At 39.7% G+C, this 20,000-nt stretch overlaps 1 protein-coding gene across 1 annotated transcript in view; it reads left to right on the plus strand.

The window, feature by feature from the left end:
- The window catches only part of sytl5 (synaptotagmin-like 5), an 82,940-nt gene that overhangs the window by 16,537 nt on the left and 46,403 nt on the right, over positions 1-20,000 (plus strand). The window contains exons 2-6 of the mRNA XM_063212975.1: positions 2,623-3,104; positions 10,814-11,023; positions 12,387-12,502; positions 14,845-14,980; positions 15,667-15,774. Coding sequence (XP_063069045.1) covers positions 2,986-3,104; positions 10,814-11,023; positions 12,387-12,502; positions 14,845-14,980; positions 15,667-15,774 — 689 coding nt within the window. The 5' untranslated portion in view covers positions 2,623-2,985. The remainder of the gene's footprint in view (positions 1-2,622; positions 3,105-10,813; positions 11,024-12,386; positions 12,503-14,844; positions 14,981-15,666; positions 15,775-20,000) is intronic.

Consider the following 20,000-nt stretch of genomic DNA (forward strand, 5'->3'; position numbering starts at 1 on the left):
TCAAACCAATGCACCCCCTTTTAAAAAGGCAATTTTGCGCTCAAATGACACACACAAGCCATAATTTTAATTCACACTCTTATGAACCATTTGAACAAAATGTGCATATGGTAAAACACTATACTCAGCATGGTGTAAAGCAGACCTTTTTTTGTTCAGTGTTCCACTCACTACAGAGGGTATTAATGTTGCAAAATACTGAAATACTGTTTTAGATTCCGAGCACACAGATGTGTGGCAAAAATATTTTAAATATTTTTCTGACATTGGAAAAAGTGACACTAATTTGCTGTAAAATATTGAATAATCACATGAAAGTTATTTCTTGTAGTACATATTTTAGATATGTGTTTTTTCTCACCGCATCTACTCATGTTTTTATCAATATCACATGCAATGTGTGTCTTTATGGGATGATGATTGCATATTGTAAACTGGTATGAAAGGAGTTTGCCATGATGAGGAAGTACACATAGGATGGCAATTGATTTTAGTATTTTGAATGTTAATGAGTGATTCTCTAATTCGCCTACACTTTTAAGTCCGTGGATTTTATTTGGCAATTCCACTAACTATTAACTGCATCCAATGATGTTTTGGACATTAGAAAACATTTATCTTTGATATAATACAGAAAGTGTAGACATAGCATTATTTCCCTCAGCAAGAATGAATATTTAATACTGGTTTTGGGCTTTTTCATGCCGTCCTGTTTTCCAAATGTCAGATTCAGTCTTCATATTAGCATGTAAAGAAACTTGTTTTGCCCAAGACGATTGCAAATGTTGATTCACAGTAATCATCACAATATGACAAAACTGTCAGAAAGACCACTGTCCTTTCCATTATACATGAAATTTGCCATTTTGTGTGTGTCCACGAAAACTGTGTTAACCGTGTCACGGTCTGAAACCGCCTCCATAAATCAGTAATGGTTTGGTCTTAGGCCATACGAATAACATCACGTGATGTCATAACCTCTTTGGCAGGATACGGGAAGACTTTTTGGTAAATTTTGAGCTCCATCCTTCCATAATTTAATCCATTCTTTTTCATGTTCTCATAGCGGGAAAATTGCCTGTCAACAGTGTTATCAACATATTCATAAGAATCTGAATTAGAAATCACATGTAGAAAGACACAGATAAAGCATACAGATACATGAATTGATTAAGGTGTTGTGGTGGAACTTCTGAGGTCCTCAGTTAGCACAACACCATAAAAATGGCTGAAATGTCAACGGTGTTACCGTCAATGGTGTTACAATTAAGTATGACAGTCAGGGTTGCCAGATGAGGCTGATGATTTCCAGCCCAAAAAATGATCAAAATCCGCCCTAAAAACCCGCCCAATTATATTGATTTATATGGCAGTGGGGAGGTTTTTCTGATAGATGCCATTTTTACCCGCACACGGCCATCCTAAGCAGCCCAATTGGGCGGGAACCAGCCCAATCTGGCAACACTGATGACAGTTGAGGAGGAGTATGTTTTTGCCAATTTATATCCATATTGACAGACAAACAAACAAAATAATTAGTGTTCTAGGGAGATGGGTTTGTCTGCTCTGTTTTTTTCTCCTAAAAAAGTGCCGACTTGTTCCCCTGCACTGTTGACCGTAACACAGTTGAGTTACACCGTTGACGGTTTTGAAAGTGTTTTTGCGCTATTGATCCCTTATGTGTTGGAAAAATCCTATGAACATACACTAGGGATTATCTCTGGAGAAGGAAGTCTTGTGTAAGGAGGGTGACTATATTCAAATCAGACGTTAGAGGGATTTATGATGAAAAATGTGTCAGTCTGTATCACAGTGACTCATGAAATCCTACTTATGAAGCTCAACAATCACATTTTCTATATCAGTTGCACAGATTAATGACAACATTACTGCTAAGGGACATAAGCACTTTCAAACATATATTGTTTCAACTCTGTAGTATTTTTATATATGTTTGAAATGACATAGTATTTGTCCATAACACTATTGACAAAATAATTAAGCAAATGTTCGCTTTCATTAGAGTATTTATCAAATGATTTAAGATTAAGCTTGGCAATTTGTTTGTTTGGAAACTTAAATATATACACTATGTAAACATCTAGGCTATTTAGTCGAAAAAAAATAATGATAATTGACATTTTGCTTTTGCCAAAAGCGTAGGGAAATCATAGAATCACTCATAACTGTATTCCATTAGAAAACCAGCACTTTTCTTCATGAAAATTGTGTTAAATCCAGATAATTTTGTGTAGTGTTTTGGGGAAAAGTGTGTTTTAGAATGAAAATTTAAGTGTAAAGAAGGAATTGTGTTTGTAGTTCAGTGACATTGGTTAGGAGAGTTGTTAAATGGGTGAGATGTTTTCAGAATTGTGTGTGAAGTATCAGAAATTGTGTGGAAACAATCGAGATAAACTGTAACAAAACAAATCAACATGACAGAAAGGGAAAACTATCATGAGTGCTCGTAAAAATCACTTCATCTTGGCTGATTGAGTTCCATTCAGGTAAACATCTGTCTTATTTCTGGCATTGTGGTCCTTGAAGGATGCAGACTCTCAATGAGCCAGGTGTTGAGATGAACTGTTCAAACACAATCTAACTGCTGTCTTTCTCCCCCAGGCTGACCAGGGAACGGCCTACACAGACTCCACTGACCAATGACATTGCACAACACACTTAACAAACATATCAGTGGACCTATCACACAACAGAAAAGGACGAATTGCCACCTGTCATAACCCAGAATATTATCGACTGCTAATTACAGCTAAACAAACTCCTGCCCTTTCAGCTGTATACTACCAATCACTGAAGGCCATTGAAAGGCTGTCACTGCCACGAACCAATCAGAACGTAGAGATTCAGCTACTGCTGCAGGTCTAAATGGAAATCAGAATGTCGGGAGACGCAGAGCCTTGACGGGATTGGCTAAGCGACTGTGTCTGTGGCCTGTAATTGGCTGATTGTCTGCTATTGGTCAGGATGGCGAGGAGGGCGGAGCCTCTGAACCTCTCTTTCTTATTGGACCATGAAAGGGAGATGATCCTGAGTGTTCTACAGAAGGATGAGAAAGTACGCAAGAGAGAAGAGAAACGTATCAGGTTAGACACACACACACACACACACACACACACACACACACACACACACACACACACACACACACACACACACACACACACACACACACACACACACACACACACACACACACACACACACACACATGCGTCCGCACCCTGCAGAGATGAGAAGATTTTCTCATCCACCCACAGCCATACAATTTCTTCACACACGAACGGACACACACACACACACACACACACACACACACACACACACACACACACACACACACACACACACACACACACACACACACACACACACACACACACACACACACACACAGCCATGCAATCGCTTCCTTAGGCACACACACACACTTATCCACCCACACACGCACAGCACACACACTCACAGCCATGCAATCTCTTCCACACACACACACACACACACACACACACACACACACACACACACACACACACACACACACACACACACACACACACACACACACACACACACACACACACACACACACACACACACACACACACACACACACACACACACACACACACCCAGTGCACATGTTTAGCCAGTTCTTGTCTAATTAGCTGTGGGCAATTAACTGCATCTGTTTGGTGGCTGCGCAGCACACACATAAAGACACACACACACACACGGATGCATACACACACGGATGCATACACACACGGATGCATACACACACGCATGCGTACACACACACACACATGCACACACTCACACACATACACCCACACACGCACGCACGCACTCACACACATACACATACACACACACACACACTCACACTCACACACACACACACACACACACACGCACGCACACACACACTCTCTCTCTCTCTCACACACATACACACTCTCTCTCTCTCTCTCTCTCTCTCTCTCTCTCTCTCTCTCTCTCTGTCTCTCTCTCTCTCTCACACACACACACACACACACACACACACACACACACACACACACACACACACACACACACACACACACACACACACACACACACACACACACACACACACACACACACACACACACACACACAGAGTGTGACCATCTCCATATTGCTCATTGGACTATGTTCGGAGTTTGCAATACTCTGTTTGTGTTTGTTCCCTAAGCAAGAAGTTAATGAATGAGCCACTCTCATTGGTTGGGCTGATATGTGTGCTTGTTCAAGCAGTTTAAGTATAAGTCACTGTGATTGGACAGTATTTATATTAAGATGAGAAAATGCTGAGCGCTCTCCTTTGTGGAATCAGTAGCCCCATAATAGTCATTGAAAATACTTAACTACCATAGTACTACACACCACTATGACAGTACACAGTGCCTTTAGTTATTCATTACAAATTGACCATTGGCATTCTGTTAACAGCGTCTTTATAACAGGGGCCGTGCCTTAAAAACTCCAATATGTTGGTGTATGTTTTGCATGTTCAAACGTTTTCAATGATTAGCTACATTTTACTGCATTTTCCTGATGGAAGGATTTTTTTTGAGTCAACGTATCAAAACTCTGTTGAATAGGGACAGTCATGGCCTAATGGTTAGGGAGGTGGTCTTAAGATCTGAGGGTTGCAGGTTCAAATCTCACTTTTACCTCTTCCTACATCCTTTAAGCAAATCACCTAACCCCACATTGCTTCATGGACTATAACAAATATCTTGTACAATAATTGTAAGTCGCTCTGGATAAAAGCGTCATCTAAGTTTATGTTAAGGGGACACTGTGTGAGATTTTTAGTTGTTCATTTCCAGAATTCATGCTACCCATTCAATAATGTTACCCTTTTCATGAATACTTACCACCACCATCAAATTCTAAGTAGGCCTATTCATTATGACTGGCAAAATTGCATTTTTCATACATGAAAAGGGGGATCTTCTCCATGGTCTGCCATTTTGAATTTCCAGAAATAGCCATTTTTAGCTGCAAAAAATTACTGTACTTCGGCCATACTAGAAAATATTATTTTATTACTTAGTAAACTTTTATGAATAGATCAAATTTGGCAATAGGCAACCCAGTTTCAATGAGCAGCATAGTTGCAGTACCTTTTTTTTTTTACCATTTCCTGCACAGTGTACCTTTAAAGTATTTCTCAATTGGTTTTGAATATTTCTCGAATCTTGAGAAAACATAATATTCATCCTCAAAACAGCTTTAACAAATGGCAAAACACCGTGGATGACCTGCAAAACCAAGTCTCTTGCTCAAAACCCTTGGTTTGTCTTTCAAAACCAAGTTTTTGTGTCAATGAACGTGTCAGTGCCAGCAGAATGGTTAGTCATTGTGTCATAGTGTATGGACAAGCTAGTCAAATCGATTTGTCATGTTGTCAATTGACTAGTACACTCTTGAGGATCTTTTCTGAAGTGAAATGTTGTTTAGATTGGATGGGAAATGTTGCAAATTCAACGTTACAGTTTTTCTCAATTGGTTTTGTTCCTTTCTCGAATCTCTCTAGCAATTCCAAAACATAATATTCATTCTCAAAACAGCTTTAACCCATTGACGCCTAAGGCACCTGTAAAAAAGGGCGCTGAATGCCTGAGCCCTTTTTAAGAATAGCTGCCCTCAGCCTATGAAAACGTAAATATCTCAGCTTTTGAAGCACATAAAGATATGTACTAAGTTGCATTTAAACGCTAAGACCCTCATCTTTCATTAGAATGTGGTCATTCATCTCAAATAATCAGAGATTTTTTAATAAAGTTGTCTCAAATCTCATGAGCCTGAATGTTGCGTAATGCAGCTCCAGGTGCCAGGGCCAATGTTGCGCAACGCAACATCAGGCATCAATGGGTTAACAAATGGCAAAACACTGTGGATGATCTGCAAAACCACGTCTCTTGCTCAAAATCCTTAGTCTGTCTTTCAAAACCAAGTTTGTTTGTTTAGATTGGATGGGAAATGTTGTAAATTCGACTTTATATTACATTGATCAGGTAAGATTGTACTAGATATACATTTAGAGTATGACCTATTTATTGACAGGTTTTCTCATTGCAAAATAGGAAAAATAGCAAACTCTGGTTGAGGTGCCTAAATGCGCCCTCTACCATCCCTTACTTGTCTTGCAAGCCCATGTGAAAAAAATCTAGAACTGTAAAGCAAAATAAATTTGAAACAATACACTGATACTGTATAAAGTGCACTTACTGTCTTGTGAAATTCTAGGGAAATATTGTAATTTTGCGTGGAGAGTAATTATAAAGGGCACATGAGGCATAGAGTAATATAATGCAGTACAGTGCCTATTGTTGTATTGCATGCCTGTTTTCTCTATCCCTTCTATTGCCTTTGATTAGAGAGAGTCAATATTTACCTGTGAGCAAATTACCAATTAAGATCACATTTATAGATAAAAATCCAATGGAAATTATACAGTGCTTATCACATTATGACAGCTTGGTAAATCATTTTGCATGTCAAGACTTAAACTATGACATAGGGCCTAAATGTTTTGGGGGGTGAGATAGTTTCATGCATTCAGTGACAAAGCTTTTTGAGTGATATGACAAAAGCAATTGATAATGTACGAAATCACTGAGAATTGTACACAGCCATGGCATGGTGGACGAGAGCATTTGCTATATGCCGAAAACAATGAGAAACTGATTTGACCATGTGCAGAGGTAACACCAGGAAGTCACAATTGAACAAAGACTTTTGAGAATCATTATTCTGTTGTGAGAAATGTACAAAACCAATTGAGAAAAACTGTAACACCGTTTTTGTGGACACACACAAAATGGCAAATTTCATGTATAATGGAAAGCACAGTGGTCTTTCTGACAGTTTTCTCATATTGTGATGATTACTGTGAATCAATGCCGGGGTGGACATTAAAGTGATCGGGAGTTTTCCCGGCCCAAACCATCGACGTGGCCCACGGCGACAACTAATTTTAACTTTTTTTTTTGGTCACTTCTTGTGTCTTATTCTTGCACTAATATCAATTAAGTTGCAACCGCCAGCTGCATCATAGTGGATTAAATAGGTCCAAAGCCCCTTCCTAGAAATTCTGTGGTTCTACTACCATGTAAGCAGCATAATTCCCCCCGACCCCTCCCACGTGTTTCAGAAGGTTTGGCCCAAAGCTCGTCTTTTTAAATCACACTGGCGCGAAACAGAGCGTCAGTGATGGAAAGCAGAAAGAGGGCTAAAATAAAAAAAAGAAAGGCAGTGGCAGCCAAATGTGCCAAATTAACTGACATCTTCTCAAGACAAACTGGTAGGTTACTGAAAGAGAGATAATTGGCCTGGTTGTGAATTTTATCATAGGTTATCATATAGCCTAACGTGGCGAGCGTTTGCAACTGTCACAACTGTCAACTTACTGTCAACTTTTAAAAATGTCACAATGTAGGCTATAGGATTATCTATGCTTTAAAGTGCATTCCTACTTCCGTAGAAGAACCGAAAACTTGCCAGTTAACCATTTTGATGAACAGATTCCCAAACGCTTCATCACGCTTTATTTGTAGCCTACCACCAGCGCGCACAGGTTGACGCAATAGACATAGTCTATTAGACTCTAGCCAAATAGGCTATAACGTGGCGATGTTTGCGATGTCAAATCAACTGTCAACTTACTGTCAGCTTTTAAAATGTCACAATGTAGGCTTTATGGCCTATGCTATGGTTGAAGTGTATTCCTATTTTCATAGAAGAACCGAAAACGTGTTGCTTTACATTCCATTTGATGAAGAGAGTTGCCAAACGCTTCATCACGCATTACCTTGCATTACCACCTGCGAGCACTATCAGTTATTAACGCAATAGATAGGCCTATATTAAACAGGGGCTATTACATTTATTGTTAAATACTATTTGTTATTAAATGCACGTCAAACATGCTGTTTAAATCATTTATAAGTGCTGTATACCAATATTGCTCTTGGTTCGTGCGCACGGGGACAGTTTAGTTGTCTTTCTAAAAAATAATTACTGGAGAGTTTGCACGTTCTATCTGCGGAATCAGCATCGTGAAAGCCCTCAGCGAATGACCATTCATTGTAATGTGAGACCCCCTTCACGCCCGCGGGAATCTATTCTATTTTCAAGTTGCAATGCCACAAATACATGCAGACACGTTCGCCTACATCCCGTGCTTGCAGTGAATATCCTCAAGGAAAGGAATCCTTACATTCGCTGTTTTTGGTAAACAGTTTCAAAGTCGCCGTCATGCTTAGCTCCTCTGCAACTGTAGCCTATTTCGTCTCGCTGTTATAGTGCAGCATTTCTACAGGTGCGTAAACATCAACTCAATATGAAATGTCTTCTTTAGCCTATGGAATGCTTTCTAGCATCAGCACAGCAGATGATCCAGATGAGGGCAGGAGTACTGAAGGGCCAGGTAGAGGAAGAGAGTTAGTCAAAATAGATGTTTATGATGATAGGCCTATAAAATATGGCACAGTCTACAGAAGAAAACCATGATATGTGTAGATTAAAACGTGCAGATGATTTAACAAAGCCATAATTAAATAAGTAACAAATAAGTGAATGAAAGGATAGGCTGTATGCAGAATGCAGTAGGCATGGAGCCCAGGACCACTGTGGAAACGGGTAAGGATTTAAGATGAACTAATTGATGAAAATGCATCACAATGAGACCAAATGAAACAGGCAACCACTGTTTAATCAATAATTGTCTATGAAGCCTACATTACTTTTTGATTGTTAATTCAAATAGTTAGGTCTACATTTAATTTAATTGTTAAATTTAATAATAGGGAATAGTGATAGGGAAGTCAGCGATAGGGAAGTCAGATGTTAAGAGGAAGGCGTGCATTTTGTCCTCCGTATCAGAGTGGCCTGAATTTGAATTAAATTCCCGGACTGAGAAAAGGGTCCACTCCGGGCCTGCTGTGAATCAACATTTGCAATCGTCTTGGGCAAAACAAGTTTCTTTACATGCCAATATGAAGACTGAATCTGACATTTGGAAACCAGGACGGCATGAAAACGCCCAAAACCAGTATTAGATATTCATTCTTGCTGAGGGAAATAATGCCATGTCTACACTTTCTGTATTATATGAAAGATAAATGTGTGCTAATGTCCAAAACATCATTGGATGCAGTTAATAGTTAGTGGAATTGGCAAATAAATTCCATGGACTTAAAAGCGCAGTCGAATCGTAGAGTCACTCTTATAGACAAAAATACAATGGAAATTATACAGTGCTTAACACATTATGACAGCTTGGTAAACCATTTTGCATGTCAATACTTATACTATGCCCTAGGGCCTAAATGTTTTGGGGGGTGTGATAGTTTCATGCATTCAGTGACAATGCTTTTTGAGTGATATGACAAAAGCAATTGAGAACGTACAGAAAAGCTGAGAATTGCATACAACCATTGCATGGTGGACGAAAGCATTTGCTTGGAGCGTAATTATAAAGGGCACATGAGGCATAGAGTAATGCAATGCAGTACAGTGCCTATTGTTGTATTGCATGCTTGTTTTCTCTTTCCCTTCTACTGCCTTTGAATAGAGAGATTTTTAATAATTCAGATCACATTTATAGACAAAAATCCAATGGAAATTATACAGTGCTTAACACATAATGACAGCTTGGTCATTTTGCATGTCAAGACTTAAACTATGACCTAGGGCCTAAATGTTTCGGGGGTGAGATAGTTTTGTGCATTCAGTGACAAAGCTTTTTGAGTGATATGGCAAAAACAATTGATAATGTACGAATAAACTGAGAATTGTGCACAACCATTGCATGGTGGACAAAAGCTTTTGCTATATGCTAAAAACTATGAAAAAATGTTTTTATTATGTGCACAGGTAACGGCAGGAAGTGACAATTTAACAAAAACTTTTGAGAATTATTATTATTTTGTGAGAAATGTACAAAACCAATTGAGAAAAACTGTAAGTAATTGATGCAATGTAAAAACTCCTATATGCTGGTGTATGTTGTCTTATACAACCATACTCAACGTTTCGCTGCATTTCGCTATTGTTTCTTGATTGAACAAATTGTTTAGACCCAACATAGCAAAACATTGTGCAATACCTTTTTGGGTGTGTATGCTACCGTTTGGTGGGCATGGTCAACCAATTTTCCAATCAGTGATTATGTTCACTGCAGTAACGACACAAAACAATCCCTTTCTCATTGTCTAACGACTTTGTGACACACAACAGGCTGTTCAGTTTCTGGTTAATAAAATATGTTTCAAATGTTTCATGTAATGTACTGTATGTAGCCTGATTCTCGCCAGCTGGTATGTTCCCTCTTCGTCTTCACTATACGGCCTGGGAATCCCTCATAGCCGAATCGTTTTCGAATGATGCTCATTATAAAAGATCTTTGCATGTGATTGGATAAACAATCTGTCTGTCATCTTTACTGACGTGCCCCTTCAGCCACATATATTGAAGTCGACCTGCGACGCATCTGAGAATGACAGGTGGAAGAGGAGCCATAACGGCCTCCATCCATTTGATAGAATATTCCACTTGGCGATCCTGATTGGCTCATTCGTTCAGCAATTAATCTGATTCTGATTTTCACAATCCTCAGATGGTTGCACGAGGAAACCTGAATGCCCTCAATTGTAGCTTGATGAAGCGCAGCCATATGGCGTAAGTCAGGTTATAATATGTGGGCCATATGGTCAGAATGGGCTGTTCTGATTGGTTGGTTTATGTGGTGTGTCAACAGGAAGCTGAAGAATGAGCTGCTGGAGATCAAGCGTCGGGGTCGCCGTAGCGACGCAGAGGAGCGTGAGTGTGCGGTGTGTCTGCGCGCGCTGGGATTGGTCATTGAGAGGGGCCGAGTCTGCGAGCAGTGCTCCCATAGGGTGTGCAGCTTCTGCATGGCCACGCCCCCAGGAAGCAAACTCACACGCTGCACCGTCTGCGCCAAGATCTCGTGAGTGACACACACAAACACACACACACACACACACACACACACACACACACACACACACACACACACACACACACACACACACACACACACACGCGGGCGGATTTGCTGTTGGGACACAGGGGACACATCCCGGTGGGCCACCGGCCGTAAATGTCATGTAGGCGGCCGTTAGTAGTTGACCAGCAGCCCAGGCACTTAGGAATACTGTGAGTCAGGTCAATGTGCTCATATACCTAACAATTTTCTCTACAGTGAAGAACCAACCAATTTATACACTTATTGAACTTATAAACTTATACACTTATATACCATCTACACGGTGCCAGTACCTCATTGATGGTGGCCTGAAGTAAATTAGTCATGCACCTCCCTCTAATGATTATGTTTATGTGGCCTTTCAGAATTATTACCATTTTTGGATATTCAAGCGTTATTAATCATTTGTGGTCACAAATAAACAAAACTTCTGTTCGTTTGCTCTGAAAACTGCTGAATTCAATGCAGCAAAGCCTACTGGGAAATGGAAATAAATGGAAATAGCCTACTTGATAGGCTACTTGTCTCGGATGGTGCACGTCTTGTGCACTTTCGGGCAAATATATTTCAGTCCGTAAAAACTACCAGCAAAAAATACTGATGTGTACAAACAATTGCACCGATTGTTTGTGACCATCACTGTTGAGATTGAGATGTCAAATGTGTCTTGCTCAGATATTACAAAATATAATAATATAGGCCTAAAGAGATATTTTAAACATAAACGAACAATAGTAGGACACCACAAATACACAAACACACACATATTTAGCAATATTGTCGGGTGGGTCTTATTCCTGATGAATATAATTATTTTTAATTCCGGGGCTTTCTTGAATTGCTTTCCGGTTGACCGCTACCATTGGTTTGGCAATGGGAGTCACAGTATGAGTGCACTGAGGTAAAGGGCCGGCCCGATAGCCCAACACTACCGCACTGTATTGAAGCTTTTGGGAGGGAGGTTTTAGTAACGTTCCATTCCACACTCTGCTAGTTGGCCTCCATTACACCTGCACACACACACACACACACACACACACACACACGTACACACACACACACACACACACACACACACACGCACACGCACACACACACACACACACGCACACACACACACACACACACACACACACACTACCACTACATCTCACACGTTTGCACCAATATGTCAGGAAGTTAACTCATACACCCAAATAAGTTTACACTTGCCTTGTTTGTCAGAATATAAGAAGAATTTCAGATATACACTTACCGCATGTATTGACTGACGTGTTGTGGCGTGCTCAAGCGTGTGTGTGTCTCTGTGTGTGTGTGTGCGTAGAGAGTTGAAGGTGGCCACAGGGGAATGGTTTGTGGAGGAGCGCTCCAAACGCTACAGCCATAGCTCCTCCCCCGGCAGTGACATCATCAAGGAGTCCATCATGGCCAGTCCACCAGGTAACCACATACATGCACACGAAAATATATACTTGCACACCAGTGCTTGACACTAACTTTTTCGCTTACCAGCCATTTTGGCTAGTGGTTTTCCTGACTCACTAGCCATTGGGCCTTTTCACTAGCCATAATTTTCTTAAATATCATAGCAGCTTTATTGAATTATATAACAGGCTGTAATAATATAATATAATATAATATAATATAATATAATATAATATAATATAATATAATATAATATAATATAATATAATATAATACAGTTTTTCTCGATTGCCTACACACAATTTTCGGAATCGGTCTTCGAATTCTCAAAACTCTACACACAAATCTCCAAACCTCACACACAACGGGCCAAACTCTTCACTACCTCTGAAAAATGCACGTCTTGTCTCAAAACAATGTACTCTCTTCTAAAAACCTCATTTTGTCGTCAAATGACACACACAGACAGTCACTACAATACACATTTGCAGACCCATTAAAACACTGTTGGGCACAGGGTCAAACTAATTTCTCCCAGTAACTTGGGCTTTTTTTGTTCTGGATTACATGGATACTGTGACATACGTTGGAAAAACTTCATTCCCACAACACACAAACAGAAACAGAAAGATTTTTATGTCTTTTTCACAAAAAACAACACAAAGATAAACCCCACTGCCTATTTGGCAGTACAAAAAACCCATTACATTACTGTATAGCCTATTGCTATGAAAAAAAAGCTCTATACTCAACTTGAAACACAGTAGAAACTTATTTTCTTCAGTGTTCTACTTACTAAAGAGGGTATTTTTCTGTAGTAAAATACTGAAATATTGTTTTTAGACTTGGAGTACACAGACGTGTATAGATTTGATATTTTTACGTAAAAATATTTAAAAATTGCACTAATGTATTGTAAAATATTGGGTAACCACATGAAAGTTATGTCTTGTATAACACATTTTTGAGTTCAAAAACTAAACAAATGGGTTTTCTCCTTTCATCCACTAATTTTTCATCAATATGACATGCAATGTGTGTCCTTATGGGGTGATGATTTCAGATTGTAAACCGGTATGAAGAGAGTTTGCCCATGTGATGAGGAAGTGAATATAGTATTGCAGTTGATTGTAGTGTTGTGAATGACAGTGTGTTCCACGAGAAACCCAGTGTTTTTCTTTATGAAAATTGAGTGTAATCCAGAGAATTGTGTGTAATGGTGTGAAAAGAGTGTGTTTTAAAACTGGAATTAGAGTGTTAAGTAGGAATTGTGTTTAGTGTTCAGTGACATTGGTTAGGGGAGGTGGGAAATGGGTGAGATGTTCCGAGAATTGTGTGTGAAGTACCAGAACTTGTGTGGAGGCAATCGAGAAAAACTGTATAATATAATAAGAATGGTTAGGCCTATTAACTGGCCCATGCATGCATGCTATGGAAAGAACAGATTTACTGATCTGAGGAATGGCATAGCCTATATTGACCATGCAGAAACACCAAGCACAGTGTTGTGGTTCCGTTTAATATTGAGTTGTTTAAAATACAAACGGACGCAAGGCGAGACGGGCACCTGTGAAGGGACATGGGACATGCTTTTGTGCAGTCTGGAATGCTACTACTGCACGTTGTTTAAGCCCTGTTTGACAGTCGGGAGCAACAGCAGAAGAAACATGGACGAATATTAAGGTATGGAGACATACAGGCAAATCAGAAAATAATTTAAACCGAACACTATTAATGCTGCATGTGTCCTTGTCTTATCACTGCGCTAATTAGTCTCAAGACTTTCACAAGACAGACGTGTTTTCCTCTCGCCTTGGTCATATTAATGTCCACTACTACTAAGTATTGTACTAATGACAGAGTATTGTACTAAAACAGGTCAGTTGAGATGAACTTCGCTACTTTATTTTCATGTGAAGGTTTTCAGTGCCCTTTCCAAATGCACGCTGATGTGCCGGTAGCTTGCTGCCAATCCTCTTCGCAAGACTAGCGCTATCAGATTCTTGGCGTGTGTGAGACACAGGTGACACGTGACACAGGTGCTTCATGGGTATTGTAGGCTCGCAAAATCGCATTGTATTGCTTTTGTAGCAAAGGCGGTCCGAGGAAAAAACTACAAAATGCAATGCGTGCCTCATCATTAAGAATAGTAACGGACCCGCCAGAATGGCTAGTGAACCTTCGGTATCTACTAGCCAACGCCGAAATTCACCCGCATTTGGCTAGCTTGCGCGTGTTAGTGTCAAGCCCTGTTGCACACACACAAGAACACACATGAAAACACACGATTGCACACACACGCACACACTCTCACATGGGTGCACTCTGCTTCTCCTTGGTGTGATTCTATTCCACAGATGGAGGCTCCTCCCAGATGAGGTCATCTGGCCAATTACAGGCCACAGCCACATCGCCCCTTCCCCCACGGCCCCCCAGTGGCCAATCAGAATGCAGTGTTGGACGCTCCAGTCAGGGCAAAGCAAAGAGGAAAGGGTATGACAATCTTGATTCCAAATTATAAATGATGATGCAAACACCATTTTTTTTACTTTTGCATTTTAATATTGGAAATTGCTGTTTAGATGTCCTATCGTCTATGTGTGAATTCTTGCCATTCAAATATTTTGAGAACATACTTTTTAAGCTATATAAAATGCATTTTGTAATGCAATGCCCAATACAAACATGTCAATTTCCCAATATGTTCCAAAATGGATATAGCCTACGTCATTTTACAACAAAGCTCTAAAAATGTTTCTGTGATAATCAGAAATGCCTCATTGAGTGCTTTACTTGCAATGAGCCAGTAATTTAAAACCAAGAGATGATTATAAGTGCCATTCAGAAGCATTTATTTTGCAGTTGTTCAATGAATTCGTTGTCTTGGTATACCGTAGGCAAATGACTAGGTGCACCTCACAGTGCTGAACAAATTCTTTTCACCAAATGTCTGTGTGTGTGTGCATGTGTGTGTGTTTGTGTGTGTATGTGCATGTGTGTGTGTGTGTAGCTGTGCACGTGTGTGTGTGTGTGTGTGTGTGTGTGTGTGTGTGTGTGTGTGTGTGTGTGTGTGTGTGTGTGTGTGTGTGTGTGTGTGTGTGTGTGTGTGTGTGTGTGTGTGTGTGTGTGTGTGTGTGTGGTATGCGTGTGCGTGCGTGTGTGTATATGTGTGTGTACAGGAGCAGTGTGTTGGCTGTGGAGTCGTCAGGGTTACCAGCGGTGCCAAACAACCAGAGAGGGTCAACGGTCCAAACACACACACACCTGGAGAGCAGACGACGAGTAAGGCACACACACACACACACACACACACACACACACACACACACACACACACACACACACACACACACACACACACACACACACACACACACACACACACACACACACACACACACACATGTACAGTCCCAGGAAAAAGTTTGTACACCCTTTGAAATTTCTTACATTTCTGTCAAAATTGATCATAAAACATGGTCTGATCTTCCCGGAAATCTCAAGAAGGAACAATCAGAGTCTGCTTTAATTAATTCTACCCAAACATTTACATGTTATCATATTTGTATTGGTCATAAGGCCATAACATTCACAGGAGAGCAGGGCATAAGTAAGTACACCCTTGCATTAAGTAGGTTTTAACCCTCAGTTAGTTGCAATATCATCAACCAGACTTGTCCTGTAGTTGCAGCTCAGATTAACAAAACTATTTGTTTGTATCTTGTCTCCCTCTTCTTTAGAGAACTGCCTCTCGTCAGCAAGGTTTGTGGGATGTCTGAAGTGCATAGCTTTCTTGACTTCATGCCCTATAATCTCAATTGTTTTTTGACCGGGTTTTGACTGGGCTATTTCAGAATGTGTATTTCATTATTATGATGCCATTCTAATGTCGACTTGCTTCTAAAGTATGGGTTGTTGTCACATTTCAGGACCCATAGTCTTGTGTGCTTCAACTGTGTGACAGACTTCCTCACGTTTTTTTCTGTAAAATATCACAATAAACTTGAGTTCATTGTTCCACTGATAATAGCAAACTGTCAAAGGCCTGAGGCAGCAAGGTAGCCGCATATGATGATGCTCCCGCCACCATACTCAGAAGAGGAGATGTACCCAAGAATAGTTAAAAATGGGATTCATTCTGCCAATCTAAAATTAATGGGGTTTCTGTCCAAAAAAATATTGCTGCACCTTTGAGGTTTGCGAAAAAGCATTTATATGCTTCATAAAATTACTGCAAAATATTCTGTAGACCAACGTTGAAAACAAAGTTGAATTGTTCAGGGGAACACACAATGTCATGTTTGGAGGAGAACTGGAGAACCACACATTCACCAAAACATCATCTCCACCTTTGAGTATGGTGGCGGGAGCATCATTATATGCGGCTACCTTGCTGCCTCAGGCCCTTTTCAGTTTGCTATTATCAGTGGAACAATGAACTCAGAAATGTATCGAGATATTTTACAGAAAAAAGTGAGGTAGTCTGTCACACAGTTGAAGCACACAAGAGGATGGGTGCTGAAATGTGACAACAACCCATACTTCAGAAGCAAATCGACTTTAGAATGGCTTCATAATAATGAAATACACCTTCTGGAATAGCCCAGTCAAAGCCCTGACAAAAAGCAATTGAGATTATATGGCATGAAGTCAAGAAAGTTATGCACTCCAGACATCCCACACACCTTGCTGACGAGAGGCAGTTTTCTAAAGAAGAGGGAGACAAGATACATCCAGATTGTTTGGTTAATCTGATCTGCAACTACAGGAAACATCTGGTTGAGGTTATTGCGAATAACTTAGGGTTAAAACCTATTGAATGCAAGGGTGTACTTACTTATGCCTTGCTGTCCTGTGAATGTTTACATCTTATGGCCAATGAAAATATGAAAACTTGTAAATGTTTGGGTTGAATTACAAAGCGGATTCCAAAAAAGTTGGGACACTTTGTAATTTGTGAATAAAATCAAAATTCTGGCATTTTCAAAACATTCAATATGTTAACAAGGTAGAACATTATGCACAGACAACATATCAGTTGTTAAAGTCAAGCAGAATTATTGTTTTGAGGTAATTATGTGATCATTTAAAATTTCACCCTTGCAACAAATCCCCAAAAAGTTGGAACAGGGCCAATAAAATGCTTTTTATATTGGATAAGACTAAACACAACACAAGGGATGAGACTGAACAGTTAGATACTTTGACTGATGGCATAATTTTATTCAAAAATTTGATATTTTGATGTGCGAGACATGATTTCAGCAGCTCAACTGATAGGTGTGTTCTTCAACTTGTTTACCTTTTTGTTATGCTAAATATGTGGCATATCCTGACTGCAAGAAAACAATTTTGTGACCTGTTTACTCTAATGATGGACCACACTGTTGGAACATAGTAGAGATTGAAATTTGCCACCTTTATGGGGCAATATCTAAAGGCGGTGCTCCAAAATATAATGCCTTGGTAGCTATGTTTGCTGTTTAAAGTCTGTATGTATCATTCAACATTCATTTTAATGCTCTACATGAGTAAGAAGACCCTAACCAAGTTACCTCTGCACCACCTTACCATCATACAGTGAGTCCAATATGTATTTGATCCCTTGCTGATTTTGTTGGTTTGCCTACTAAAAAAGACATGATCAGTCAATAAATGTTATGATAATATGTATTCTAATATGGAGAGACAGAATATCAAAAAGAAAATCCAGAAATGAACTGAAGAGAATATATATTAATTTATTTCCATTTCATCGAGCAAAATAAGTATTTGATCCCCTGCCAACTGATTACAGTTCCGGGCCCACAGACCAGATGGGCACTTCCGATCAACTTGTCATCTGAATTAAATACACCTGTACATACTAACATGCATAAAAGACACATTGAATCAGCAGAATCAGTCCATAGTATGAGTGAATCAGTCACACTCCAACCTCACCAGCATGGGAAAGACCAAAGAGTGGTCAAATGATATCAGGGACACGATTTTAGACCTGAACAAAAATTAAATGGACTGCAAAGCCACAAGAAAGAGACTGGGTATTAATGACCCAGCTGTTGATGCATTTCTTCCAAAATGTGAGGAATACATAATAACTATCATCAGCCTGTCAGGGGTTCTATACAAGATTTGACCTTTTGTAGGGATTTGATAATCATGAGAACAGAAAGAAATCACCCTAGAGCTGTACGGGATGAACAAGGCAATGATATCAAAGCTACTGAGACCAAAATCACTGATAAAACTACTGGTAGCACTTAATGCCACAGAGGTTAAAAATCCTGTAGTGCACCACTGGTACCTCTACTTCAGAAGGAACCTGCACAGTCCAATTTGAGGTTTGCCAACAGACATCAGACTGGTTTAGGATATGATAAGGAGGTGCTGTAGTCAGATGAAACCAAAATCAAGCTGTTTGGCATTATCACAATTCAATGTGTTTTGAGAAAGAGTACTGCTGTACTGATCCCAAGACCACCCTCCTCACCATCATGCATGAAAGTGGTATCATTATGGTTTGAGGGTGTTTGTCTGGCCAAGGCACAATGAATGGATGGAGGGAGACATGTAATGTGCAATCCTGAGTGCAAACGTCCTTCCCTCCACCACTACACTGAAGGGTGGGCCATTTTTGGATCTCCCAACATGACAATAATACACAACATACAGTCAATGCAACAAAGGAGTGGCTCAATAAGAAGCATATTAAAGTCGTGAAGTGGCCTAGACAGTCTCCAAATATTAACCCTATAGTAATTCTATGGAGAGAACTGAACCTCCCATTTGCCAAGCTACAGCCACAAACTATTAATGTTTTAGAGATAATGTGCAAAGAAAAATGGGCAAAAAATATTTTCTACTATATGCACAAACATTGTCATTAACTAAAAGAAGCATCTAACCTCAGTGCTAGACAACTAGGGCTTTGCCACAAAGCACTTTATCCTCTTTAGCTAGAGGGGTCAAATACTTATTGGCCTAAATTAAATACAAATAAATTAAAATATATTATTTTAAGTTATTTTCTGGAATTTCTTTTTGATATTCTGTCTCTCCATGTTTGAATACATATTATCATAAATTTATAGACCGATCATGTCTTTATTAGTGGGCAAACCGGCAAAATCAGCAAGGGATCAAATACATATTGGACTCACTGTATATGCTGTCTTTCAGACTGACCACTAAATCAAGCTGAAGTATTCATTTTCTATATAACCTGGAGGGTGCATGACTCCATAATTTTCAAAATGGATGAAATATTTACCATTCTGTAATCAGAGGACAGTTTCACCTGTGTCCTAGGTCCATAGAATGAGCTTTTCGGCACTTTTTCCCACTTTTTAATGTCTGCATCATGTGCATTAATCAAGTGTTGTATTTATGGTCATTTTTTCGAGAGCTGTCATTGTTGGAGTGTCATAGTTTGCTTATTGACCACGAGTATGTCATGATCTCATAACTCGTGCAATGATTACACAGAACTCTATATTACGGAAGTAGGCCT

Source organism: Engraulis encrasicolus, chromosome 13 (genome assembly GCF_034702125.1).
Source record: "Engraulis encrasicolus isolate BLACKSEA-1 chromosome 13, IST_EnEncr_1.0, whole genome shotgun sequence".
NCBI lineage: Eukaryota > Metazoa > Chordata > Actinopteri > Clupeiformes > Engraulidae > Engraulis > Engraulis encrasicolus.